At 40.3% G+C, this 27,722-nt stretch overlaps 3 protein-coding genes across 5 annotated transcripts in view; 2 read left to right on the forward strand and 1 right to left on the reverse strand.

Moving 5' to 3' along the window:
• dlgap1b (discs, large (Drosophila) homolog-associated protein 1b) overlaps positions 1 to 4,574 on the reverse strand; it is an 86,739-nt gene extending 82,165 nt beyond the window's left edge. For all 3 annotated transcript variants that reach the window (XM_085763838.1, XM_085763837.1, XM_085763839.1), the window contains exon 1: positions 4,189 to 4,574. The gene's annotated coding sequence lies outside the window, so the exon portion shown is untranslated. The remainder of the gene's footprint in view (positions 1 to 4,188) is intronic.
• A 12,730-nt stretch (positions 4,575 to 17,304) lies between these two features.
• Positions 17,305 to 21,095, forward strand: LOC146966696 (uncharacterized). The gene is made up of 7 exons (XM_085763200.1): positions 17,305 to 17,628; positions 17,716 to 17,860; positions 18,124 to 18,237; positions 18,366 to 18,510; positions 20,377 to 20,525; positions 20,629 to 20,762; positions 20,864 to 21,095. The coding sequence occupies exons 1-7, from the start codon at positions 17,523 to 17,525 to the stop codon at positions 21,010 to 21,012; spliced, it is 942 nt and encodes a 313-aa protein (XP_085619326.1). The 5' UTR covers positions 17,305 to 17,522; the 3' UTR covers positions 21,013 to 21,095.
• A 1,058-nt stretch (positions 21,096 to 22,153) lies between these two features.
• LOC146966697 (uncharacterized) lies at positions 22,154 to 25,891 on the forward strand. Its single transcript, XM_085763201.1, has 7 exons — positions 22,154 to 22,322; positions 22,867 to 23,011; positions 23,190 to 23,303; positions 23,411 to 23,555; positions 23,655 to 23,803; positions 23,887 to 24,026; positions 24,106 to 25,891. The coding sequence occupies exons 1-7, from the start codon at positions 22,178 to 22,180 to the stop codon at positions 24,273 to 24,275; spliced, it is 1,008 nt and encodes a 335-aa protein (XP_085619327.1). The 5' UTR covers positions 22,154 to 22,177; the 3' UTR covers positions 24,276 to 25,891.
• Positions 25,892 to 27,722: the final 1,831 nt, after the last annotated feature.

The raw sequence follows: 27,722 nt of genomic DNA on the forward strand, positions 1-27,722 counted from the left end.
GTCAGCTAGCAGAGAGTTTGTGTTTAGAATGGCAATGGTGGGATGTGTGCGCTATCACCCCACACACAACTTCCGTAACACTTGAAAATTGCTTAGCATTCAGCGGCTGCTTCCAGCGCAGAAAGGGATATGCATCAGTACTGAGAGGGAGAGGGAGAGTGTGTATAGGCAGTCCTCCCCAGTGTCTGGCTGAAGGCCTCCCTAGTGGATTATGTTACCCAACAATGGACGTGGCCTTTCACAGTCAGAGCATGCTCCAATAGCTGGAAGGCATACAAACATGCCTCTATTCCCCTTTCCTTTGCTCTCCCACCAGAATTGACATTGTCCCCTCTCAAATGCAGGTCTACAGTATGTCTTTATATCAACAAATGAGTGGCCTAGTTTCTGGTGAAAGGCAAATAAAAAAGCAGGCTATCACACCAAAGCATTTCAGCAGAGCACACTGTGGCATGAATGGCATCACTGGTGAAACAGGACCCAGTGTCCCTGTGTGTTTTGTGAAGACAAAAAAAGGTGAGACCACTGTGGCTTTTAGCATCTCCACAGTAATTAAAGCTGGACGAGGCGGAAGGCCTGACAGCACTGTGGAGGGATAGCGATGTGGTAGGACGTACTGTACATGCATACTGGCATCATGTGTTTATGATGCGCGCCGAGAAACACACACTATCAACACAGAGATGGAGAGACAGCCTGGGGCATAGACTGCAGTGAGTCCTGCAGGCATGAGGAGGCATGAAGGGAAGCACCGCTCTTCAGCAGACATTCAGTGGTTGTGACTTCAACACTGTAGCACACAACACAAATATCCCTCAGCAGAATACTGTATATACAGCAAAGTGACTGCATCAGAACTTCGCCCCATGCTTCAGCTGTAGCTCCAAATTAATTATATTTGACAATTGTGCGACTGCCTGAGCTAAATGAACATGTTCTGGAGATTGCCGACATCCAAGAGCAAAGGAGAAAAATAACTTCAAATATCAGACGTGTTTTTCAGAATAAATCCTGGGGAGCAGAAAGTGATTTTTTTTTTTCATCCTAAAAACTCCTCAAAAGGCAGATTATCTCAGAGGAGCGGGATTAGTACATTTATTCAAGGACTGAGTCTATGTTCATTCAGTGTGAGTAACAATCTGCGCGGGTACAGTGAGGCCTGTTTCATAAGAAGTGGCACACACACTCCTCAATAGTCTTTGGTGAATACGGGATTTATGGAGAAGATCAGCTCTCTCTAAACCTCACAGTTTGCAGCACAAAAACAGAAGGTTCTCCATTGGTTTCCCTGAGGTAGCACACAGCTTGTTCTACGCGCTTTTGAAAGAAAAAAAAAATCCACCTGAGAAAAGCTGAAGAAATTAAATTGGCATGCTGACAGCTCCCATACGACCAATCGGAGTGGCTAAGTGCACTGGAAAGTGCGCAGGCTGAGATTATAGGACTCGGAGCAGGAGTGCTTCAAGGGTCCCCTCAAGCCAAACTAATAAGTCCAATTGGTTCGAGGGAGAAGCTTTGGACGCAGCAGATATCCTGCTCTCATAAGTGAACCGCTGAAAAGCAACAAGGCGTAGTGGGACCTGACGGGGCTCTGCTCGGGAGAACGGTGCAGCGTAATTAAAATTCAGCAAAGTAAAGTACACAGCCTGGAACTATAGCACATCAGAGAATACCGCTAAAGCTGACTCATCATCGCTGTCATCCACAACCATCATTACAACACAACTGTAACTTTTGACCCTCCCGAATAAAACCTGTGGGGGACAAGTTATGAGCAACAGCTATGTCATCGCTGTGCATCACAAAAACCTTCTCTGCCGTCATCATCCCTTATTTTTATTGTAAACCCTTTGGGTGTTAGAAAGCAATATTTGTGCCACTACTGGTCTTGGCCTCCTTTCTGCCCCCTCGAATGCTCAAATCTGATGGGCCTTTCATAATTTAATTTTAATGTCATGGTTCCGCAGCTTCAAAGACAAGCTCACAACACAAACACAACAGCAAATGCACAAACGAGGCCTTTTTGCTCCATCTGCGATGACACATTTACATCCGGACAGAAGCATCTGCATAATTGCACGGTTAAAGCATGACTTTGCTGTGTACGGGAGGAAGTGTGGAAAAACATACTGGGATTTTAAAATATTCAACTCTCTCTTATCTGCCCTCGAAAGCATCTTTAATATTCCACTGGCAGTATGTGGAGAGCGGTGGCTGAGGCGCCGATTACAGGTATTTTGTATGGCAGAGCTGAACTCATTGTGTTTTAACACAACACAGAGCGGAGCAGGGCAGTCCTTCTGCTAATTAACAGAGGAATAAAGAGAGGAAGTCACAAAAGATCCTGAAGTCGGTGGATTCTTGTGTCATCGCTGAGGTGGCTGAGCTGTATGGAAATGATACAGAAGGAGGGTACCACCGCTGATGGGAGCATCAATACAAAAAAGGAAGCTAATGAAGTAGAGGCACAGGGTTGAGAGTTCAGCACCGAGTTCATCATTATCCGACTCTGTGAGAGGAAAGGCAGCTAATGATCACTCCGACACTCCATCCACACAAACATATGAAGCCACCGCAGTCAGTCACACAAGCAAGATGCAGGCGGTCTCTGATGGGGGAGGGGATGGGGATGGAAGCAGATGCTGGGGGGGGGCTTGTGTTTAACAAGGAAAGCATGCACGATTATGGTTCAAGGAAGTGACACAGGCACCAGCACCATAGATTGCAAGACTGTTCCCTGCTTCTTTGAGATAAGAGAAAGTGCCCGCAAAAATGTCTGCCTTGCAATGCTTTTCACTAAGAGCAGGCTAGAAAAAGGAGATAAAGAGGTGGATGATGGTGGTGGTGGTGGTGGTGGTGAGGGACTCTTATTCTCAAGCACATTACATGAAATCTGGAGGATCTGTGTGAGCTGCAGCTTTCAGTCAATACCCCGTTTCCCACGTTATCTGCTAATTCATTTTCGTATGCAACTAAGAGCTTCTTCATACTTGGTTGACCTCTTAGCCTTGATCCCTTCCTTTTTCTCTCTCGTCCTTGAATCTCGCTCTACCTCTACTGGAGAACAACAACTGCATTTTCTTTTTCTCCGAGTTGGCTCAGTGCTACCATCACATGCACAACAATAATTACAGTCTATTCTAATAGGGTGTAATTTTCATCTTCACCAGGAGCTATTAACACAGCTTTTTATTCTTGTGGACAAACTGATTGTGCATTTACATCAGGCAAGTGATCCATTCATACCGCAGCTGGAGTTAGTCAGGAGAGTAATTTACAGATGTAATGTTGTACATTTATGCCGGGTGAATTTCACTGGGTAGTAGCTGCTGCTTGTGGCAATGTTTTAATGCCTGGAATAACTCGACCAGTGTGTGGATCAGAGCAGACCACATGCAACATCAAGCCAGTTTCCAAGGAGGCTGACAAAACCAAACAGCCCGAACAAATCCAAAAGAGCTGACAGACTGCTATGGGAATAAAGCATGATGTCCCAGCTCTCATCAGTGGAGATTCCCACAGCCTGCAGTGCTTCAGAGTCTATGATAGAGGGAAGATGTGGCCAGATTAACACCTCAAAGCCTTTGCCACAGAGAGTGATAGGATGGCACATGTTATGCTGGCCATTACTGCATCCTCGTCCCACAAGTGGCAGCAGCCTGTTCGGGATTCTCGTGTTCAAAAGACATGTTCCTCTATGCATCATCGTGGGAAGAAAAAAAAAGGTGCTAAATTGATCATCTTATGTTAATAAATGCCAAAGACGCAATTGCAGACGCGGTTGCTCCGTCAAGGCGCACGGATAGGGTGATTGGATATTTTACTCTTTCCTCATTATCACTTACGGCAAGTGGCAGGGAAGGCTATCAACGTGTCACAGGGAGGAGGAAAGGCAGTCTAAACAACTTTAGCAAAAGAAATGACCTTAATTCAGCACAAACACAGGTTGATTGGAAAGTTATAGGACATTTGAAATATTGGATAGTCTGTCATGCGAATTGTGCCAACAAGAGAAAAACAGCATGACGAGAACTGCATTAAAAAAAAAGAAAAAAGATAGAGAAGGGGGGGTAGCAGCAAGGAGGATATGATCAAGGAGATCATTTTAAACTGATGACAAGTGCAAACGAATTCTCACCCGCAGAATGAATGAAACCGGCAAACAATTTGCGCATTTGCTGCCCTTACCTTGTCAACACAGCAGACTGTCCTTACGGGAATCGCCTCGAGAGTAAATCCCTTGAATTTCTCCGAAACCGCTTCTTCTAGCAGTCGCGATTATCACAAGTCGGGGTTCGAACACACAGGACGTCACTTATATGGTAAGGTCCCGCACACTGTAGTATCTTCCTGTATCGCTCCGTCTGTGGGCTGCAGAGGCATCACTGGACGTATGAAGCAGCGCTCGCACATGAACGGAGGGAGGGAAGCTCCGGCATGGAGTCCGCTGTTTGGATTCGTCCACGGACTCTTTACATCATTCTGCGTCACATAGAGACACAAAACTCATGTGGAAAAAAAGGGATGGCCTTAGAATTTCCGTCGATGATGTGCGGATGAATACAACAACAAAATAGAGCAGAGATGCTTCCTGTTGTGGACCACAGGTGCCTTTCATTTACCACTAATTAACTCATTTAGTGGTTGAGGCTCAATGGCTAATTTTGCCTCTTAAACTACGTCTTGTCTTTGATGTAGAAATGGCCCATTATGTGATTTGATTTTGGTATTTGATTAGATTTTTATAGTCAAGGTAAAACAATTACCATAAATTAAAACAAACAACAACAAAAGAAAAACAGCCTATGCACAGCAGCAGACATGCTAGAAAGTCTGAAAAAAGAGACACGTATAATGCGAGTCTATCGGGCACCGGAATGCAGCCTCTAAATAACACATCTGCTGCGAAACTCGTTCATTTCACCAATATTTTGTTATGATACGCTAGTTTTTTGTTTTTTTAAGTTTTGTTTTATGATATGATAGTGCTATTCTCCTCTGAGTCCGGGTTACCTGTTATCAACATCCGGGGTCTGCAGGTTGACCTCTGACCTGGATACTATGGTTAGTTTCTGTGTGTTTCCGACTTGTCTGAACAAAATGACCAGCTGGATAGACTCGCATACGCGGTTCTCGGCTGGATCTAATTTCGTCGGAACGACTTATAATGACACCAAAGTTATCTGGGTGAGTAAATGATCGTATTTTATGCTAGAAATAAGGTCCAGATTGTAAAAAACGGCAATTCCCTTTTAAGTTGCACAGTGTATTGAGCTTTCAGGACCACTGAACCCCATAAATAACAGTGTGATGTTTGAGTTTTGGAAAGTGAACATCTTTCATGCAGCATCTTGTCAGAGCAGAGGCATTTCCGTCCATCAGTCCCATGCTCATGGACATAACATTTTAGTAACATCTGGATGGAAGTTCTTCAAATTAGGCACAAACATTTACTCGGACTGATGAAATTATTAGATTTTGATGGTCAAAGGTCAATATTGTCGTGAAAGCCTTGTAATGTAATATATTAGGAAATTTCTTCAAATTTGGTAAAAAAAAAAAGAAAAAAAGAAGAAAAAAAGTTCACCTGGACTCAAGGACAATCTGGTAAGATTTTGATGTGGCGTTGGCCTTGTGAATGCAACATCAATATTACACTGCATGGCAATTTGATGAAAGTGAAAAAAACTGCAGCCTATTCTGCTGGTGAAAGCGTTCGGCATAACTCAAGATTTCACACAAATGATTACATTTTAAATGACTGGGTAAACATGAATATAACCTGAAACTATGTATGAGGGACGCTTACAACCCTGAAATGGTGATTCTAGTTATTATCTAAAACAACACACCAAACAGACACACACGAAATAGAGTTGTTCAACATAGTGCACACGGTCGCATCACACAGGCTTCTCCCATCACTCTCTGTCTTTCTCTAGCAGTGATACTGATGAATGACTGGAGGCAACTCTGCTGGGAGAACCAGCAAACCAGGCCAGCCTCTGCTCTGAGCCTGCCAGGCAGCCCTAGATCTAATAGCAAGGTTGCATACTTCAGTGGCATAACCCCGGCAACAACAGCAGCAAAGACTGAACTTGCTGTAGGCCATGGCTGTGTATTAATAAGGACTTTGCATGATCTGGAGTTTAACCAAATCAGTTATGGGTTTAGAATACAGTATAATATGTGGCTGTGATATGGATGTGACACCGCATGAGTAAATGTCTACATTGAGACATTATCTGGGGATTTACTGTAGCCTGAGGCCTTTACATCAACCAGCAATCAACAATTTATTGGTGGCAGTCAGTCAATAAAGGCGTTCCCTGAAAGTGTTGGTGAAATCAATATTCCCCCATGGCTCAACACACCCAGAGAGGCAGAGAGAGCTGGAGGGAGAGAAAAAAATAATATAAGCAGAGCTATAATGAGTGGCCACTCTTGCACTGTATGCAAATAAGATTGATTATCTGTGTTTCCAGTAAAGCAATTTGAATGAACTGGGAAGAAATAGATTTGTACATTTCAGTAGTCATATCAAAACATGCTAGTTTTCTGCCTCCCACGCTCTCCCTTTGATTTTAATTGTGAGTTTAATGGTTTAATCCTGACTGATCACAATAGGATGACTGATTTTTCTTGGGGGGAAACAGTCTCACCCAAAGCTGACCGGAGTAAATCTGTGTTTAAAGACCAACACACACTGCAATCTGTAGGCGCCAACTGTGTGTGTGTATACAGCATCTTTAGGGTTACTTTAATTCCAATCCAAGATGTGTGGTGGCTTTAAGAGGACTTGTGGTGGTGCAGCGAGTCCCCCAGGAGCCATGTGTGATCTTATTTGCGTCACAGCATCCTGTGAGTATAGTACATCCATGACACTAGTCTGCACATCAAAGTGTATTACATGGCTTGCCTTTTTCAAATTCCATCTTCAGGCTGGAAAACAGAAGAAAAAGATCTTGGTGAGAACGAATAACCCAAACATCCCTGAGGCCTGTAAACAAAGCACTTCACAAAGTCTTAATTATATTCATATTGGTTTTAAAAAAAAAGTGTAAGTGGGGAAAAAAGGGTTACAGTGTTTGGAATCCACGAAAGCTGTGTTTGAACACATTTGAGGTTAACAGTGAAAGACTGATATTGTGTTTTTGTTGTTAAGACATTTATGGATCCTGACTGTAGCTGATCCAGTCCACATTTTTCACCCTTCTTTGGCTCAGCATGCAACAGCCAGCTATTTATCAATAATTCATACCAAAGGAGGTAGTTGCAAACATATGAAAGATAACACAGACAGTGCAAAGTAACTATTAGATTACTTTTTTCTCACAATCACCAGTAAATCACATTTTGACAGTTTGTCAGACGCTCAAACTCTTCAGGTCTCATGCAAACATCTCTAAGGAGGAGCCATTAGTTTGTATTACTTGCTCGTAATATATGCATTTCTTTAACTCAGTGGCAGCACAAATGTATTTTTTAGTGTGTTTAACATGTATTGACTCTGTCCTCTGAATATTCTGGTGGTTTATAATTACAGAGCTTTTTTGTTTTTTGATCAATGATATTTATGATGCTGGCAGATGAAGAACGAGCCATATTAATGTAAATTATTAATGACTTCACATCATTAAAGATTCTGCTGATGCCGCCACAGCAATGACAGTCTATTTTTAAAAGAAATTAGGCCAAAACATCAAATAGTGCTAGAGAGATGCTTTAGGTTGTGGAGATGGATATTGCATGCAGAATAAATGCAAGGAATCTGAATCGCAAAACACATGGGGGGAAAAACAGAGTCATATATTTATTTGTGGCAGCATATTGATTGCAGCAGTTGTACGCAGCAGCAGTAGCATGCAGCAGATGTCAACCCATTTACAGTGCTACCTTCCCATCCCTTCCCTAAACTCCCATCTTCTGCTGCTTCCCTCTCAACTATTTCAGACTTAAGAGATTAGCAGATCCCGGTTATATGAGACGTAGCTGGATGAAATCAGTTTCACTGGATGGGAGACCACGAGCATGTTCCCACCCAGCACTTTCGATCGATGCTCATGAAACAGCCCAGAGGGATGTCTGCAAACCTTTGATGTTCCCTTGAAGACTCTATCGCTTCACGACTTGATTTAATTCCAGCCTCTTTGTCTTGAAGCACATTAATTCCAGCTTGAAAAAAGTGACGTGTAAACATTAGTGTCTAATTTCAAGCTTGTATCACTTACATGCAACGTTTTTGCATCTGTAATTGCCACATCTTGCTGCATAACTCATATCTGAACCGTCTAAACCACTATATTCACATGAAAGTAAATGAAGGTAGATTATCTTATACTCTATATTTACTGTGGATCATACAAGTCCTGTATGTCACTGTGTTATAATGGTTTTTCCTCCAAACATCAGTAAAAGCACTAAGAATAGAAATGGCATTGAAGCTGAATAATTCACACACAGGGGGCGGACTACACAGCGATTTCATGAAACCTCAAAAAAATAGATAGATAGATAGATAGATAGATAGATAGATAGATAGATAGATAGATAGATAGATAGATAGATAGATAGATAGAGATGGAAGAAAATCTGTTTATGTGTCTTATGCATGTCAGTATATAGACATTCATTTGTTGAGAGTGTGTGTACCACCATTGCCTAGTCATAAAAGGGCCAAGAGACACTTTACGCAAGAATGGGCTAATCACATCAATGTCTTCTGTGCTTGAGTTCATTTAGATGCACTTTGTGGATTTATAGATGAATAACTGATGAGTAACAACGTCTCAAGAATTACTTAGAAATAGCCATCACACATCAGTAAATTATCTACAGTTGATAAAAAAGCTGTTTCAGCCCATCCGTGAGAGTCTTCAAGGACCTCTCTCTCCATTAGCTTTACATAAAGTCACAGTGTTAAGGTCTGTGATGTGGACCTTGTGGACTGGAGCGGGTAGAAAAAGCTTTGTTCACCACACTTTCCTGCTTCCCTCTCTGTGGGACTCGTGCTTTTAACACATACCTTCTGTAAACTGCACAAAAAATGCATATAGCAGCATTAAATATTGAACAGCATGAGTGAGAATGTTACAGCTTTCATAACAGTCGATGAGTTAGATGTAATAATATTTATGTACAAGGCAGAGGGCAGACCCCTAAACCAGAGAGATGGTGTTCAGGTGCTTAACATGTCAGATACACTGTTTTACACAGGGACACATCTTCCTTAAGTAAACATTATTTTTCATAATCAGTTGATATGTCAGATGTTATTTTGATTAATTGGTTGATTGTTGAATATATGAAATCACTGAATCTTGGTGACAAAGATTTAAAAAAAAAAAAAACAGAAAATATTTATCTTTTTTTTATTGCATTTTTGCTTGATTAATTAATAAAATGATAATCAGTAATCAAATCTGTTGTTGAGAGCAGAATTAAGAGAAGCGATCTTAGGTTTCTTTTTTTTTTCTTTTGCTCAGAAACATTCAGCCGGAACACACAGCTGCAGATGAACACCTAGCTGCTTCACAAATTGAAGCGCTGACCCCCTCAGTTTTCGGGGAGACTCGGGACAGTCTCTCTAATAACCAATGTGCAACCTCGACACAGCGTGTTTTACAAATACCAGCAGGCTTTCATTACAGCACAGCTCCGAATTTCTGTGAGAGAACTCCTGCCCCTGAGAAAGAGCTGTTTATATTGGCACTGTTGGTATTGTGTTGTTACCTTCTGTCACTTTGTTGTCATTCTGTAGCTGCCATGTCCTTCTGGTAGAGACAGGCAAGAGCAATTCCTGCTTGAACTGTTCACTGACAGGTAGAAGGTGCTGAGAGAACCAACCAGTGACTACATTATCTTTGCTTCACTGCACTGCTTTCACTTCGCTTTTCTTGCTCTTTGCCCTCCCCCTCTCTCTTTTTCTCTGACTTTCTCCGTCTGTGAAGCCCCTTAATTCACTGTGTCCCACCTGAAGTGACAGGTGTCACAAGGGCTCCTCTCATATTGACCAAAGACTGTGACCTTGGAAAAGACTTGTCACATTCATCAGGACATCGTCCCACTCCACAAACCAGTCAAGGGAGAAAAATAATAAGAAGCAGAGATGAAAGTCATTACACAGGGTTGTTAAAATATATGGATTTAAAATTGAAGATGAAATAGAATATATATTTTATGTATATAACCCATAATGAAATCATTTAGTTGAAAAGGCTTTCCCACTGTTCTGTCAGCCAGTGTCAATTAAATTTCAAGGAAGCTAAAAAAAAATGAAAGGGAAAAAAAGGATGGAAGAAAGAAAAAATCTATTTCTTTACCTTCAATAGACCATGTTGCACTGCAGCCACAGGATGGATAGGTAAAGGGTAACTACCCAGTATTTTTCTACCTACCGGGAAAACGTCTTCCTCTAAACACTGTCATTATCGCAATTGCGGCAAGTGCATCCACATCTCTGGTGGAAGTGGCAGAGGATGCTGGGAATTGTGGCAAATCAGCTGTGGTAGAATAAGACATGGTATGGTTAACATGTTACATTTCATAACATAAATTGATGATACAGTGTGAAAAGAATGAGGTGAATGGAGATTTTCCTAGAGGTAGTTTCACTGTAAAAAAAAAAAAAAAAAAAAAACTATGTGTGAGAAACAAAACCACGCTTCCCTGGAATTCAGCAATTCCACGTTTGAGACACTCTAACAATGCCACTAAATCACCATGTATTCTGCTGCTGGGAGTTTACAGCACTGACAGTATTGGATTCAGAGATGAAAGAGCGGGGGTGGGGGGTGGTGGAGGGGTATGAAAGTAAATCACGGAGGATGGAAATACAGGAGGCAAAAGCTTGAGAATGAGAGACATGCTGCTGCGGGCAGATATGTTAGTTTGGAGATGGAAAGCTTTGGCGGCGAGTTATCAGGGAGGGATCATTACTTTATATCCACCATTAACAGTAAGCACAGTTACAGGATGTGTACCTTAATGAGATACATCCTCTTATAATAGAATAATTAATCATGCACAGACCAGAGGGGCCAAGTAACTCCAAGGTACACCTCATTTCTCTTGACACGAGTTTCTCTGCAGCGGCTGCTTGTCATATGCTTGTCACTGTTTTTTTTTTTGAGGGATGCCATTTTGTCCCTTGCATATCAAACAGTCAGGTAACCTCCATTAAAGTTTTCTATTTGGCTGTGTTTTGCATTAGACCAGGCTGGGTGATTGAAAGAGATACAGTTTGCACCCTCAATACCAAGTGCAACTTGACGGATGACTGAATGTGGAACTGCATGAAAGGAGACTAGTTTTTATTTTATTTTATTTTTTATCATTTGGAATATCACTGTGTTTGAGATCAAAGGGGGTAAGGCTCCCTGCATGCATACAAAATGTTGACAAATTAAAGGAAAAAAGGAAACAGAAAGTGTTTTGGTGAGGTCTGGTGCGCCACAAGAAGCTGCCAGAACAGCTTCTCTGCAACTCTCTGAATATCTATTCCAGGGATGAACCGTATTATTCTCATAAAATATTCCCTGAGTGAATGTTTTGGCAAGTCACTCATCAAAATAAACCAGAGTATTGTGGCCCTTCATTAAAGGTTATCTGTCTCTTGGTTGTGACCTGTCGTTTTCAGCTGGAGTGATGTATTCCTTGTTTGGTTTGAATAATTCTTAAAATTAGTACTTTATAAGAAAACAAAACTTTTGTGGGAGGAATATATTCTCAATTTATTTTCCTCTTTTTCTTTACTCCCCAGTTTATCATCTCACAGCCACTCAGATTTATTGTTATGTGTGCTGGTCCTCATGTTGGGAAGTAAAAGTCTAATAGTGGTCCAAAATCTCTCATGGGTCGATTGTGTCCTAGTCAGGACAGAGGATTCACATCAATTTCTGTTTCATGTTTGAAAAATGTTTCTTATTTTTCACCGTTTCTTTTTACCAACCTGTGGACCACAGCTACTAACTGTAAATAATCAAATACCACTAAACAATAACCAGTCTTCACTTAGTGCTTGACTTTGACAGCACCAGGAATAAAATAGGTGCCCTTCAAAGGCTTTTCATTAAAATAAGGAAATATTCCATAGCGCTGCCACATTGTCACTGATGAGTCAAAACAACAATAAAATTCATCATTTTTTTTAACTCATAGTAGCACATTTGTCTGACGGAGACATGTGTCTTTTTTTTCTCCTCACAGCAGTGAATTTGAGCAGGAGTGCTGATAGCAATCCTTGGTATAGTTGACAAGATGTGATTCAGGCCTCTAAATCCGCCAAATCAGGTTTAGTCCAACCTCACCTGGCTCATCTGAGGGCTCCTGTGATTTCCCACCTCCAGTCTTCACACTCCACTAGCAGCACCCATGGGCACAGACTGACAGGAAAGTAGTGGCACTGAGAGAAGTGGTGAAGTCCATACTGTGCAAACCAGAAATAAAAACCTATGTATTGTGTCCAAACTTGATGTTGAGCGATAATACGGCACAGCAGTAGACAGCAGTGGTTACCGGGGTCCTTTGGAGGAGAAAAAATATTATTTTGACAGCCTCTTACAGACCAAAGTGGTTTCATATGTGGAGATTTATCTCTTGTGATGGCTTGTCTTTTCTGAAGGGGTGGGAATAGGCGGGAGTAGGATTGGATGTGATCCTCGTGAAACTTCCATCAAAGCTGAAAACAAGGTATCTAGTGCTTGCGAAAAGAGGTGAAACCTTGTTAGTTTCCTCGCATTGCTCATTTCGTTTCAATTCACTACTTTTGTTGAGCAAAAACATGTTTTGTTGCTCCAAATACCTTCCTTTGACTTGAGGGATGGATACGTGGTATGTTCGGTTTTGCAAGGCAGCACAGTTTCACCTGTTCTCTAATAACATCTAAATTATTGTTCTGGGACTCTTGATTGCATTTAGAAGCTAATTTCCTCCACTCTCACCTTTCCTGTCCTTTGCCATCCTCATTTGTAATCTAGTTGGCACAGCCGCCACCATTGGTCATGGCAGTGTAATTGTGACATTAGCAGGCGACTTGCTTCCAAAGGGATCCACAAATGTCGTCCACAAATACAGCGTGAAAGTCACATAGCATGGGCTGTGAGGAAACAAATAGTGCAAATACACAGAGCTTGTTAGTCATGGTCCTTAATTACGAAATGGCTCCTGTAGGACTGTCCCAATTGTCCAATCTCTTCTGCACAGGAGCGATGCCAGGGAAGCTTCCTGCATGCATGATGATTTGAATTTAAGATCTTCTCAAATATTTTCTCTCTTCTGTGATTGATCAGGATCACAAACTGTTTATCTGGGTCTTTATCAGTTTGGGGTAATTGCTTTCCTTGCTGGTATAAAATAAAATAAAACAAAACAAAACTACAATCACCATATCTTGGCTGTCTGCCTCATTGTGTAGATTTTTATCCTTTGTGTGAAATTTCCCTAATTGCTATGCGAATACTAGAGCCTTTGGTGGCTTTGACCTTTGACCTTTGACCAATCTAATCAATTCATCGTAGAGCCCAAATGAACATGTGTGCTAAATTTGAAGAGATTTCCTTAAGGAGTTCCTGAGATATTTCTTTTGCAAGGCCTAAATAATCTTTCACCATGCCCCTTGACCTTTGACACTTGACCACCAAAATCAGCAAGTTCATCATGGAGTCCAAATGAAGAAGAACTTCCCTCACAGTCTTTCTGAGTTATCAGATCACCTGAGAACATTATGCCTCCTCCTCTGGAGGCGTAAATATGTTGACAATACTCTAATATTCAACAGTGTTTGAATGTAATCGCTGTGTGATGCAGAGAGCCTATGAGATATCATTGTTGCCAAGACCTGCATGAGTCATAAAGTGAATCATAATGTGTTACCAGTGTGACAGTGATCTTTTATAATACCCACCATGCACATAGTATCTCTCTTAATGCCAGTGATCAAAGATGGCGGCCATGTAATTGGATATGATTTCATTCATTAGGTGATGAGCAGCCGACAAATTAAGCCTTGTCCTCTGCCAGTAGCACGGGTCACAGCAATCAGTCAATCAACTTGAAAGAGTCACCCGGGCACAATGTGGGATTACGGCATCAGAGATAAAGCTAAACACTCTTCTGTGTGTCGTTGTAAAGTCAGCAGCGATGTCAAGTGTTCTTGTGGTAAATTTAGCCTCACACACACCGAGAGGAGCCTGTTGACTTGATTGTCGTCAAGAACCACTGGTGTTCACAGGCAGCAATACACACCTCTTATTCTCTCCCACGTGTATCAGGTGTGGTGACTCACCTGCGTGTGCTCTCTGAGAGCGAGCGCGTACCTGTGTGTGTGTATATATGCTGCGTGTTTATGTGTGAGAGTTCTTGAAGCCTTTAATCCAAGCTCTCCTGGAGAGGCTCTGCATTAATTATTGCTGAGCGTTTTAAGTACAATAGACCACAAGGCAGCATCTGGTGCCAGGTGAGGGAATTGGCAGGGGGACGTTTCCTGGGTCGAGTGCTGCTTTTACAAAGGTCGAACCTCAGCTGGGCTGTCGTGCCACAGTCCGCCTGCGCATAGACAAGTAGAATAATTGGATCATATGGATGGTGACACACGTAGAGACACAGAATGCTTGTTTTCATGCACCTTCACTTGTTGTGGTGTCATTATGTTGTCTCAGAGTTAATAACAGCCCATGTAATATTGGAACTTCATATTGATATTTGCTTTGGATTATAACTCATATTACATCTGTGAAAAAACCTTTGCAAGACTGTTGCTCATCGTGTGACACTAAAACTCTCCATTACAGCTATAATTTAAGCGTATCATATAATTAAAAAGTAACATTTGATGCTATTTTTTATGCACTATCATCTAGAACTCAGCCACAGCTCAGTTTACACTCTATATCAATGAAGAAATAGTACATGGACTACACTAGTTGCACTATATCAGCACTGGGAGACTTGAAATAGTAATCCATTCTGTCCAATAAACAATAAATGACTGTAGGACTGTCCCTATTAATTATTTTCCTTCTTCTGTAATTCATCAGCATTTCCAAACACACCAGCTATTAATCTAGGTATCTGTCAGTTTAAGGTCATTGCTTTTCATGCAAGCAGCAAAGTGGAGTTGAGGTATGGTTAAATCGTTTGTGCAGTCATGGTGAACTTCGTCTTGAACTTTCAATTCACAAGGTCTAAAATGTGTTTTGTGAAAGCATTACGCCCTTGCCTTTTGACCTCGACCAAAAATGGAATAAATTCATCCTGGAGTCCAAATAAATATTTGTGCCAAAATTGAAGAAATCCCTTCAGTGCTATTGTTTTCATTGTCTGATATATTCAATAGTATCTGACAATAAATGAAGATCAGACACATTTTCTATTTTCATTTTTAATATCTGTACTTTCCTTCAAAGTCAAGTTGCCTTTTCATGTGAATTTATAATACAGTAAGAGAGCAGATAAACTGTAACACTGCCACTATAATGCAATAGTGCCACTGTGTGGAAGGAAGCTGCACACACAAGACATGCAGACACTTTATTATTACAGACATTTTAGCAACTACACCTTCACTTAAAGCAGAAGTAAGCGATCCGGTCGTTTTGGCTAACTTCTTGTCAGCCGATGGAGTTAGCAGTCCCCGCCCTCGTCCCTACGTCACCACATTCACGTGCATCCCTTGGCTGCACACACACAGAGAACCGCCGTTCTCTCTCCTCATTGGATAAAGGTTGTAGGATACAAGGAAAGTTTTCTCCTCGGCTTACAGCAGAGCAGAGTGACTGACAGACCCGTGTTTCAGACCAAACACTCTATATAAGTGATGGCTGTCGGAAGATATAACTATTTAAGACTTATATTAACACAAATATTCCGCTTACTTCTGCTTTAAAGGGACAACAAGGAGTTTCTATTTGGTTATAAAAAAGTCTCATGTTAATGTGGATGAATCTACGCTACCCACACTTGTTAATGGGCCCATTTTCGATAAATATATCGTTTTGTCTCTATCGTTATTTCGTTATTATTAGTGGTGGTGGAAATGCTGGGCGAGCCGACCAGTGTTTCCTTATTTTCGGTTTCGTGGCGAGTCATGAGAATAACGCAGCCAAATCGCCGTTTATGGTCGGAACTACGACGGTAACTGAACGTCTTCGGACCTCTGACTTTAATTCTTGATGAATGAAAACATGAGTCTATCTTGCGCCGGTCAAAGAATTCTACGGTGCGCGCGGAGGCTCATAAATGTAGTGTGAAAACGCTTTGCTTTTCCAAAACTCCTCGTTGTCCCTTTCAGCTCCGCAATGCAAACAGTGTTAAACAACATGTATAGTTCCCATAAACAATGCCTACACAATTCTTCAATTAAATCGGTGTGGGGAAAAAAGACAGAAATAGTTATTCTAATTCCTGAGGATAAATCCCTAAATATAAATCCATGGAGTTGCGTAGCTGTGGAAATGGAAGTACTGATTTCTGTGTCAGTCCAGACTCAAATTACAATTTTTTATACACTGGTATTTTTTCAAGTATATATTAAGCAGATTTTCCGCTGGCACACACTGGCTCCACTCTCAAGGTTGACATTGGCAAAAGCTTGTTACCGATTAACCAACCAAGCAAGTGGGATTAACCAACCAAGCAAGTGCAAGAAGATATGAAAGAATTACAAAGTTGAATAGTGTTACAAACTCAATTTTTTAAAATTTATTTTGCAATTGAAGCGATGGCTTTCCTCTCTGTAACTGTGTGCACTTGCTGCTGAGCTCATTCTGTAGTACAACAACAACAACAGAAACCCACATAGTTGACTCAGGTTGACTCAGTTTGGCGGTTGCTGATGCCAGCTGTCGTACATACTTGCTGCTCTCTGCACTTCCTTCAGCCTGAAGACACCGGGAGCGTCAGCGTCAGCGCTTGCCAGATTCTTTCATGTAACAGAGTCAGCTTTGCTTTTTACTGAAAAAAATACACGTATAACAATAATAATAGTAATAATAAGTTAACAAAACGTCTTGATTTAATTTTCTTTTTTAAATCACATTTATTTTTCCTAGAGGCTCGAAACATCCAACACTCAAAAAACTGTAATCAAGGTTTGATTGGGAAGGTATTAGACCTTCCCAATCCCCTGCTGAGTAAAAGTCACACTCTTCTAATTATGTCCTGATTTTCTTCTTTCACACCCTGGTCGTTACTCTTTACCCTGTATTTAACAACCAAATTGTCATTGTTTATGACAGAGGAAGATAACATGCTTAGAGCAGGGTCATAAAAAGGGATGACACAATATATTATATATCCTGTCAGGAAAGGTTATGATAGGGATTGGCATTACTTACACTGGACTACCTTTGATGTGGATGAGCCAGAGACTGAGAACACAGGCACATACAGTAGATATGTATTTTTAAGCTTAGATTTAGCTTTTTTCTGAGTGGAGAAAATATACAGTAGTAAGAGTTTTATTGCCATAGTTTCTTTTTTGTCAGTCATATCCACTTGTGGACTTTCACCCTCAGATCATCACCATGGTGAACCACGACCAAGCCCGTGTTGTGCTCATGTTTTTTGGATTGTTAACCTTTTTAGCTGCGATCACACTGAATTCTCTGTCAGGATTTGGTGAAAAATCAGGTGAATATTCAGTTATTAGATCAGATTAGATTCAGAACAGTATGTACAGTACAGGACAAATAACCAAATGCGCTTACTTTGGTTTAGGTATTTTCCATCAGAGGACAGAGGATGTGACACTCAAGTATACCACACCTTTAACTCCCGCAGAATGGGCTCTGTTTGTCTGGGATTTCACATATTTCTGGGTTTTTGCCATGTTTATATACTTTACAGTGGGACTCTGTAGAAGGTAGGCCTCTGCACCAGCTTCACACATTTTTTTTTTTTTTTTTACAAAATATGATAATGCTTGATAGCTGCATCACACTGCCTTGTATTATTGAATGTGACAAATCCCTCCACCCGTCCAGCCTTCCTCTGTGCAGTCATTTTCTCTTAACATGTTGCAGATTGCTCCAACATTGTGAGTGTGATTATTTCCCCAAAGGCAAAGCTTGTTTTTCTGTGTTGTATTTTCCCTCCATCTAACAACATTATCCTTGCTCCCTGTAGGACTGCTTATGATTGGATGTACACCACGCCTGCAGTGCTACCCTATGGATTTCATGTCTCTATTATCATCAAAACAGGCTTGAACATTACATGGCTGTTTTTGTTTGACAGAGAGTAAGTATGTAAGTTCAGGTCGTCCACCCACACATGTTCCTTTATTTCTAAAAAAAAGCTTTCTTTTTTTTTTTGGCTCTCATTCACAATTGTCTAAATATTTGTTTTTCCATGTATGTACACTACAGGTTGTTGTTGCCAATGCTGATAACCTCCGCACTCCTGACGCTCACCAATTACATTATCCTCTTTTTCTCCTGTCATGGACTGAAGATCTATGGAGCCTGGTTGAACAAATATCACAACATAGACCTCTGGCTTTTCAGAGTATTGGTAAAACTATATCACAGTTATTTGTTTTCTATAATTTCTCTCTCTATTACATCTATCTTTGTTATGTAGGTCATAGCGTGAAAACAGGGCGGGAAAATGGCTGAATGTGAGTCAGACACTTTGATTTACAGAAACAGCCATAAATTCCCTTAATTAGCAAACATCTCTTGGAGTAAAGGGCAACTCATAGGGAAAGAGGAGGACATCCAAGATACTTTAAGATTGAGTACTGTAAAAATGAGTCCTGTAAAAAATGTAATTGCCATTTTATGTGATCAGTAGGGTGCGTTTTAACCTTTATTGTGCTTGAACATTAACTTTGTCAAATGTATTTCATTTCCTACTTGCTGCATTTGGAAACAGTGTGTTACTCTCACTGTATTGGAAAGCATAATCCAGATTTGCAGGCATAACACGATCTGTGTGATGTATAGTTAATAAGCCACTTTCTTAGGAAGCTGCAAACTATCATCACTGCCCACTCAGTGGAAACCAGATTTTGGTGCTTTTGCAACTTTATGGGTTGAAAACATTGCCCTACTTCAGCTAAACAACCCAATTAAATAATCGTCAGAAAAGTGCACCAACACAGCTGAAAACAGCTGTTCTCTTTTTCTACCTCATTAAAGCTGACATTTTGGAAATACGTTGTTTTTGTAGGTCAGGTTGTGATGCATATAATAATCCAATTATTCCATTATGCCCAAAATGGCATCACAATTTAAAGTCAATCTTTCCTCCATTTTTTTTCAAATAGTTCAGAGAAGGTGGTGAGGGATGGAGTCCAATTATTCAAATGGATGATCAGGCCAAATATGAGAAAACTAAAAACTGTCAATATGGAGACAAAACTCAACACTGCTGTGCAGTCACACTGTGTTTTATGAGTCTGCAGGTCCGAGTTTCGGCTTTGTTTAATGTTAGCAACATGGCTAATTGAAACATTATGGAGACTTCTTCATATGCTTCACCTCTATTGCTGCTCACATTTGGCCCCAAACATTATTTCTAAACACACTAACTGTGACATGCCTGCATGATTTTCTGCACAACACAGAAGTCAGTGGCATAATCATGTCTTAAAACAGACCATAACAATAGAGAGAAAATAGAAGCTCTGGGTCTCGACCTGCTCCTGGATCAGTGTTCCTCCTGTTGTCATGGTGAACGAAACCAACCATCTCCTGGCTGCAGCTTCATGTATTTAATACACATGCAAGTAGTAATGATCTTGTCGTCCAACACTATGGAAAAAAAATGCTAATGTGTTTTTCTGGAAAATGTCAAACTACTCCTTTAAAGTCACATTTTATTACAGCATCCCATTTGTTAAGTCCCACTGCAGACTGCTGATAAACTATAAGGTTGTAAAGCCAGCCGCTGGTTCCAAAGCTGCTGGCTGCTCCGTCACCCATATCTAAAGAGTGAATCCTCACCAAAACGCTCAGTCCCACTGGCTCTGCAAAGTTTGAGCACCAAGCAACTGTGGTCTGAGATTAGGAGGCTAGAAGCGCCCGAGCTGGGCCATAGCAAACCCAGAGATTGGTTTCCAGTCTCTCGTTGCCTCACACTTCACTTGAAGAGGTGGTGATATGGTCATGGGACAGGTCGGCATCCTGTGCAGTAAACTGTATTTGAGGTTTACAGAGAATCTTACTAAAGCTTCAGGATTAGGATTTTGCCAAACGCAACTGAAGCTGCTCACAGATTTCAAAGGGGCTTTTTGTTATCGTCAAAAATGATTTTGAAAGACAAAAGGAAATATTTATTGAAAACGATTGTTAATTTCAGACCTAGCTGCTTTCACTTTAATCATTCGAGCTTTGATGTTTTCTTCTATTGTCTCCCTCTATTGTGTCCAATCAGGTACAAAATGGAGTGGCAGTGTATGCAACATGGGGGACCCTCACCACTCTGCTGAACCTGACGATATACTTACAGTATCGGACAGAAACATCAACATGTGATTGTGCAGTGCTCTCACTGCTGCTGCTTCTGATGGCGCTGTTAGTGTGGTGAGCCTGACTCCCTGCTGTGTTGTGTTGTGTTGAGCTGCCGGGTGTTCCTATCTTCCCCTGAGCAAAGGAAGGAACCAAATCTTTTGTCTTTATCTCCCAGGTTTCTACTGGAGAACTTCTACATTGACGAGCACATGCGTTATATCGTAACCACCTACCCCGTGGTGATCCTGTTTTTGGCAGGCACCCTTAGCAACTTCGGCTCTTCTGAACGTTACATTTACACCTTTGAAGGTACACTATCTGACACTTTTATCTGACAGAAGAAAAGCACCTTTCTCTGATTTGATTTTTCTCTGTTCATATGAATATTTGATATCTTCTTCCCTCCTCAGCTGTAATCCTTGCTATTTCCTGCACCATATTTGTGGCTCGCATTGCTCTGATCACATGGAGACACCACAAACATCCGCTGTACAAAGACAGTGAACCCAGTATGTCACCAGTTGAAATTGCCCTCACACAAAGGAAACTCTTTCAATGAACTTAACACAACAAAGATTTTGTATTTGTATATATAACAATTAATTTGAAATTTATAATGGTTGTACTACTGCCATGAATACTACAAATAAATGTAAAGATGTATATAAAGAAAAATTTAGTCATATTTCTCAAGGAGTCTCAAAGTCTGAATGCACTCTTTTTTTCTCAGCAAAACAAAATTATTATAAAGATATTAAATTAAACTAACTGAATAAATCTTGGTTTAATAATGCTAAAGAAGCAGCAGATAAAATAAAGGTATGATTTTGGATATTAGAATTGTACTTCATGTAATAATTAATTTTAAAGCCAAATAAGAGCAAACATCTGAACACATTTAAGATATATTACATATTAAATGGTAATGGTAAATGGACTTGCACTTATATAGCGCTTTTCTAGTCACTCGGACCACTCAAAGCGCTTTACACTGTAATGGTCGCATTCACCCTTTCACACACATTCATACAGCACTGCTCGCAGACAGGCTTTGGAAGATAATCATTCACACACATTCACATTCACACACTATTCATTATTGTAAGGGTATGGTGAACTATCAGTATGACAGATAGTATTTAGTATTTAGGTAATTGGATTTAGCAACAGAAATCCAATAATATCAACTGCCTTTACTCCCAATTAACTTCGACAAAACTGCCAAAGGTGAAAGGTACAAAATTGCTAGACTTGCTTCATAATTAGATTATAATAATATATAACTAGATATTTAAATATAATGAAAGAATGAACAAAAATAGCAGCAGAAGATGATATTGCACTGTTAGTGTGTTGATTATTGCACATATTGAGTTGATACTCGTTGGTACAGCCCTAACTCAGACTCATCTGTATACTGTAGTGTTGTCCACACATCACATGGTCAGATGTTTGATCCCCAGCTCCTCCTGTCCACGTGTCTTTGGACTTGAAAGAACATCAAGTCTTGGTTTGCCCAGTAGCTACGTGGGAGTGTCTTTGAATGGCCGAATGACATGCAACCTGTAAAGCACTACATTCAATAAGCAGTCAATGACAGGGATTAGAGGCCAATACCTGTGTAATCAAAGAGATAAAGCTGAGCAGCTCAGGAATCCAAAGTCCAAAATATTAGATTGTGGTGACAAATAATGTATCTCAGTGTCTTCTGAGCTGTAGACACCATGGAGAGGACTACGATGTTTCTCCTCTCTGTGAGAAACACTGACCATGTAGTGATACATGCTTTGAGCATTGTCCTGGCTATCATTAGCCAGGTGATGACTGAGATCTTCTTCATTCTGGCAAAGGACAGAAACGTTCCCAACGGTGAGTCACCGAATTTCTATAGAGGTATTCAAAAAGTGTTGTCATACAAAAAAGGTGTCTTCAGAGCAGGAGAGATGTAAATTTGATGGGGTTTTTTAGGTGGTTTTGTCCTCTTGGTCATATGTTTAGGTGTGTGTTCTGTCAAAAGAAAAGTGTTCAACTCATGATAAATGCTATATAAATATATTTTAAGATTTGATTGATGCATTTGTTTGTGAATAGTTTGTCTTACAGAGAAGCACTTTGGCAGAAAGAATATATTAAATGCATTAGATTATTTATAAATAAGGACAGTTTACTCTGCATGTCTCAATGATGACCTTTGCCCTGCCAGCCGTTTGATATCCTGGATGGAGGCCAATTAAACTAGCAAGACCATAAAACAAGCATCTACATTGCAGCTTCGATTGGTAGACTGAAGAGGCCAATTACATTCTTGATATGAACAAATCAAAACACTGATTATACACATGTTAACCTATTAAAATCACTCTTGAATGTGTACAAATGTCCAAATCAAACAGGGATCTGTTTCCCTCTTCAGCTCTGTTTCAGACCTCATTTAGGAATGTGTCTGAGACCTTCTCCCTGGAGGTGACTATGGACTGGTGGTCAGAAAATTACTGGATCATGATTGACTTTTGGTCGAAGGCTTGGCTCGCAGAGGCAGTGGTCAGTCTTTCTAAAAGGTAGTAAAATCAACAGTTATTCGCAATATCAAATTAATCTGTCTGGTGTGCAGTCAAACAAACTGATGCTGTATGTATGCAGAGGCCAGTTTAGATCTAAAGCAGGAATGATAAACCCAACACTTATATAGATACTGTACAATGATTACATCTAAGACTTCTCTTGCTCTATCTATAGAAATGTCCTTGGTCCTCAGTCTTGCAATCCAGAAATCCACCCTCCAGTATTTTATCTGATGTGGACTGTCATCAACATTGCCAGAATATACAGCATGTTTCTATGGGACTGGCAGTAAGTCATATACAATGCTCTTATCCTGAAGCCCACACAACTGTGTCAACGTCAACTCACAAAGACATCCATCCATAAGCATGTAAAGCTGCTGTTGTTTTCCACAGCGATATATTTGGAGCTGTCTTACTCAGCTGCATTCTACCAGTTCTCAGCTTCTACATGCTCTGCATGTCCTACTCTAACCTCAACAAGCACAAAGCCTGGCTGGCCATCAACAGCCCCACTGTGATTTCATGGACACGTTACCTGGTGAGATCAAATTTGCCATTTCTCCATCAACAGTTGAGTGAATTTAGAGATGTCTCTACTTGAAAGGATTTGATTTCTTTTTTTATTCTTTTCTGGCAGACCCAGAATGGATTGGCAGCATTTGCCTGGTGGTCTCTGTTGAATGCTGTGATCAACCTTGGTATTATGCTCAAGTACAAAGCTGGCATAGCAGACCCACTGGTCAGCACCATCGTGCTGACCATACTCTCCTTGTTCATCATAACCTGGTAAGAACAGAAATACTGGATGATGTCTAATAGTTGTTTTTGTTGCATAAGGAATTGACTGAAGTGAAATTTGCTCTCCTCAGGTTCATCCTGCAGACCCTCCTGTTAAATAAATACTTGCACCATACATTCAGCGTCTATGCCATTCTCATTCTGGGCTTGGGTGCAATGTTCACCAGAGGCTATCGTGTCCATGACTTCACTGCAAACACAATCTACTGTGGTAAGATCCTAAAAAAGAGTGGTGAATGGATATTTAACAGCCAGGCTTGTCTATTTACCCTGACTTTTCTGATCTTTAGGGTTTCTTATGCTTGTGATGACCATCATGAGTCTGATCCATTTTATTGCCTCATGTTTGCACACGGAGAAGTCAAACAAGCCTCTTGCAATGGATCCTTACCTGCACTTCAAGGGCTGTGCAACAGTGTGCCAACCAGAGGGGAAGAACAAGCTAAAACTTCACAACTGACATCAACTCGAGAGTGTTCTGCAACATCACTTTTCATCTGGTGAAAGAGACAATAAAAAATCAACTTGAGTATCAAAGTAATTGAAATCTATTTCACAGACACAAAACAGTGATCATTTGCAAGTGTACACTTTATATTAATCACCAAAAGGGGGCAGCAGATAGTCATTTCACACTGAGAATGTGACATGAGAAAGGGAGAGCTGCTGGACCAGAAGGTGGCGCAGTGGTTCAAGGAAAATACAACATAAAAATCTGTTTATATGGAAAATCTCTTAAATGAAATTATTGAGCAGATGCTTCCCAAGTGAATTTCATTAATGGGAAAAATCAAAAACAAACAGACAAAAAATGAAAAATAATATCATCCAGTGTGATTCATACTATTTGTGTGTTTTTGATCTGTCTTTTTTTCACCACCCACAACACCCACACTTTAAACTCTTAACATAAGCCATACCGGGATATGCTTAGAGAAAATTGTAAACATCACAGCTGGGTTCAAAAAATAATGACAAATTGTAAATTGGGGCAAAAAAAAGTTCACAGTGACAGACCCTCCCTCTCTGTCTCTCTGCTCTGATGCTCCAGTTTTTAAGTGCCCTCTTTCTTGATGCGGCTTAAAGAACAGAATATCAAACATGCCCATTGGTTGTGGGGAAGAGCTGCACGACCTTTGATGAGGACACTGAGCTGAATGGAACCAAACATCAGATGAAAAGCGGTGGAGAAAAAAAAAAGACAATGGGGGTACAATGAATGTGTCCATGGATGGATGTGCTGACCACACAGCTGAGCAAACTGGTGTCCATTTGTGGCACAGTTTAGAGTAGAAGGGCAACTAAGAAATTAAATGCTAAATGCCTACTGGCTAGATATCTCCACATATTCAGAAACATTACATCCTTCAGACTTTTCCTGCATTAGTTGGATTGAGAATCACTGATAAGTTTGAATAAAACTGCTTAAAACCCATCATTTTCTTTTCCCCTGCTAGTGGTGAAGTTGTAACTTTGGTGTTTAGCAGACAGACATTAAATTGCAAAAGTGCCTTCTGTGGTGGGTGGATGCCTATGACCCTGACCGTAAACTCAACATTGGAAATTCATTTGACTGCCTCATTTGGAGAAAATCCTGCAAAATCTCCAGCCCCTTAACGCACAACTGATTTGCCTTCAGGGTCGTCGCTGAAAGAGGCCAAGTCAGGGCACATAGGAGAGGAATATCTCTAATTACAAATTCAATCACTCTAATTTAATGGTGTGTATGTTAAGTTTGCTTGTGGAAGTAATTCAGCTTCCATAAACATCATATTTTGATGGAATATTATACTCTATTTCACTGTATATCACAGAGCTGTCTGCAGTGTTGATAGTGTGACTCAATCAGGGAGATTTTCCATTATCTTTAATTTAAACCTTTTTCCCCAAAGTGAAGGAAATCAGTCAGAAAGTTATTAGTTAGTTAATCAGCTGTTTATAATTAGCTATACATATCTGATGATCAAACAATAATTGGAGTAATCTGAAACTATTTTTCCAGTGTTTGAAATGAGAATATTTCTTCTAGGACAGTAAACTGAAAATCTTTGGGCTTTTGACTAGAGGAAGATGTCACCATGGGTCTGCTATTGTTATTTTATGGCAATTTCCAAACAGAATGAAAAGCCCCGAATGCAAGAATATATCATAACCACTTTGAAGAGTAGGACTGTTTCAACAGAGTGGATAGCGATGAACTGGAAGAGCACGGCCATGACATTAAAAAAAAAGTCTTAGCTGGATGGTCTGGTGGTCTTTTCACCTCTGACAACATAATGCAGCAGCTTAGTTGGTTAAAAATAGCACTGGCTTTATACCAAAATTAGTTTTCTTACAACACAGCAGTGAAAACCTCTTAAGCAAGAGCAGAAAATGAGATTCCTTCATACCATTTACTAGCCAGTATCAGATTACACGGATCCAATCAAAATTTTCTTTTGAACTTAATTTCTATTATTCCCTCCCTGCCAAAAACAAATTGCTCAATTTTTCCCCCCTAAACACCTACAAGTGTTCAAAGTAATTTAAAGCTATCAGGTGATGCTGCACACTGTTACAAGTGGCTGCAAAGTCCATTAAATTGCTTCATGGATGTAACTCCTGCACATATTGCACTCTGGTGTTATCACATCATTCCTCTAGAGTGCTAAGGCCAAATCCTCTCTGGAATAAAGCACTTGGGGGAAATGGCAGACGTGAAGGAGGAAATGGAGGTGTTTTAACTGTCTGGCAGCCTTGTAATTGTTTCTATACTCTCCAAAGACTTTTTCCCCTCCATAAGAGAAATAACCTAGATATGCAAATGTGCATTCCCCCCAATTAATTTAATTCATATAATTATACAGAGAAAAGAGATTGGGTTGGAAAAGAAGTCTTACCTTGTGCCAATTTGTCCTCCCACTCAACCCCCCTCACTCTGCAGGGTACAGCTAAATTAGCTTGGAATTTTGAAGCATGCTCCGCTACACAGATGAGCATCAATTATCTCTCACGTTTTAATGAGTGGTCTTCAGCCTATTGGACTCGACAAACTGGGAATTGATGGTCGCAATCAATATCAAGCAACTTAAGCATTGCCCTGAAGACCATTGGTAGTTTTTATGTTTTAATTTGAAACACGGCCTTACATTGGGCTTTGTATATTCTATAATTCAAGATCAATGGTCCCTTATTTTATGTTTTACTCTGTTTGGGGTTCTTTCAGATTTAAAAGAGAATTTCAAACAAGGCTGAAGGATGAAAATAAATGGATTTGCAACAGCTAAAATCAGAATGACCTCCAAGAGTCCCAGTTTACAGGATTTGCTTATATTTTTTGTTGTTAATGAAATGAAGGAAAGGGAATTATTTAAGGACACTATTTCTGAAATCAGAACTACCACCGGAAAATGAGAAAACTTTACTAACTACTGGTTTTTAGTGACTTATATATTACTTATATGACTCATTTCCTATAATTCACTCAAGAAGAAAGTGAGAAAGAGAGTGGTTCAACTCCTAAATTAAATAATAATAATTTAAAAAACTCAGGTTTTATTACCCAACAGCTTATTGTATGTATTGTCATGAACAATTTTGATAATAGATTTACTTAGTTTTAGATTAACTCAGAAAATGTGAGGGGTCTGACCACGACCAATACCACTGTACCAATACCAATACCAAGTAATAATATAGTTAAGGCAGTACTTTCATTACAGTAAGTAGGCTCCTATATACATTGGACCTGTACTAAAGCTGAGTTTTGAATAAATACATTTCTGTTCTACTGGTTGCTTATAGAGCAACAACAACAACAACACCTACAGCAGCATCAACATGCTGAAGTCTGACATACTGGCTTTCGCTGCAAGCAAACAAACTTGGAAAACCCTCAAATAACACAAAAGTGGCACAGTGATGCCAA

This window comes from Trachurus japonicus, chromosome 20, assembly GCF_045865225.1.
Source record: "Trachurus japonicus isolate A0001 chromosome 20, Traja_1.0".
In the NCBI taxonomy this organism is placed as follows: Eukaryota; Metazoa; Chordata; class Actinopteri; order Carangiformes; family Carangidae; genus Trachurus; species Trachurus japonicus.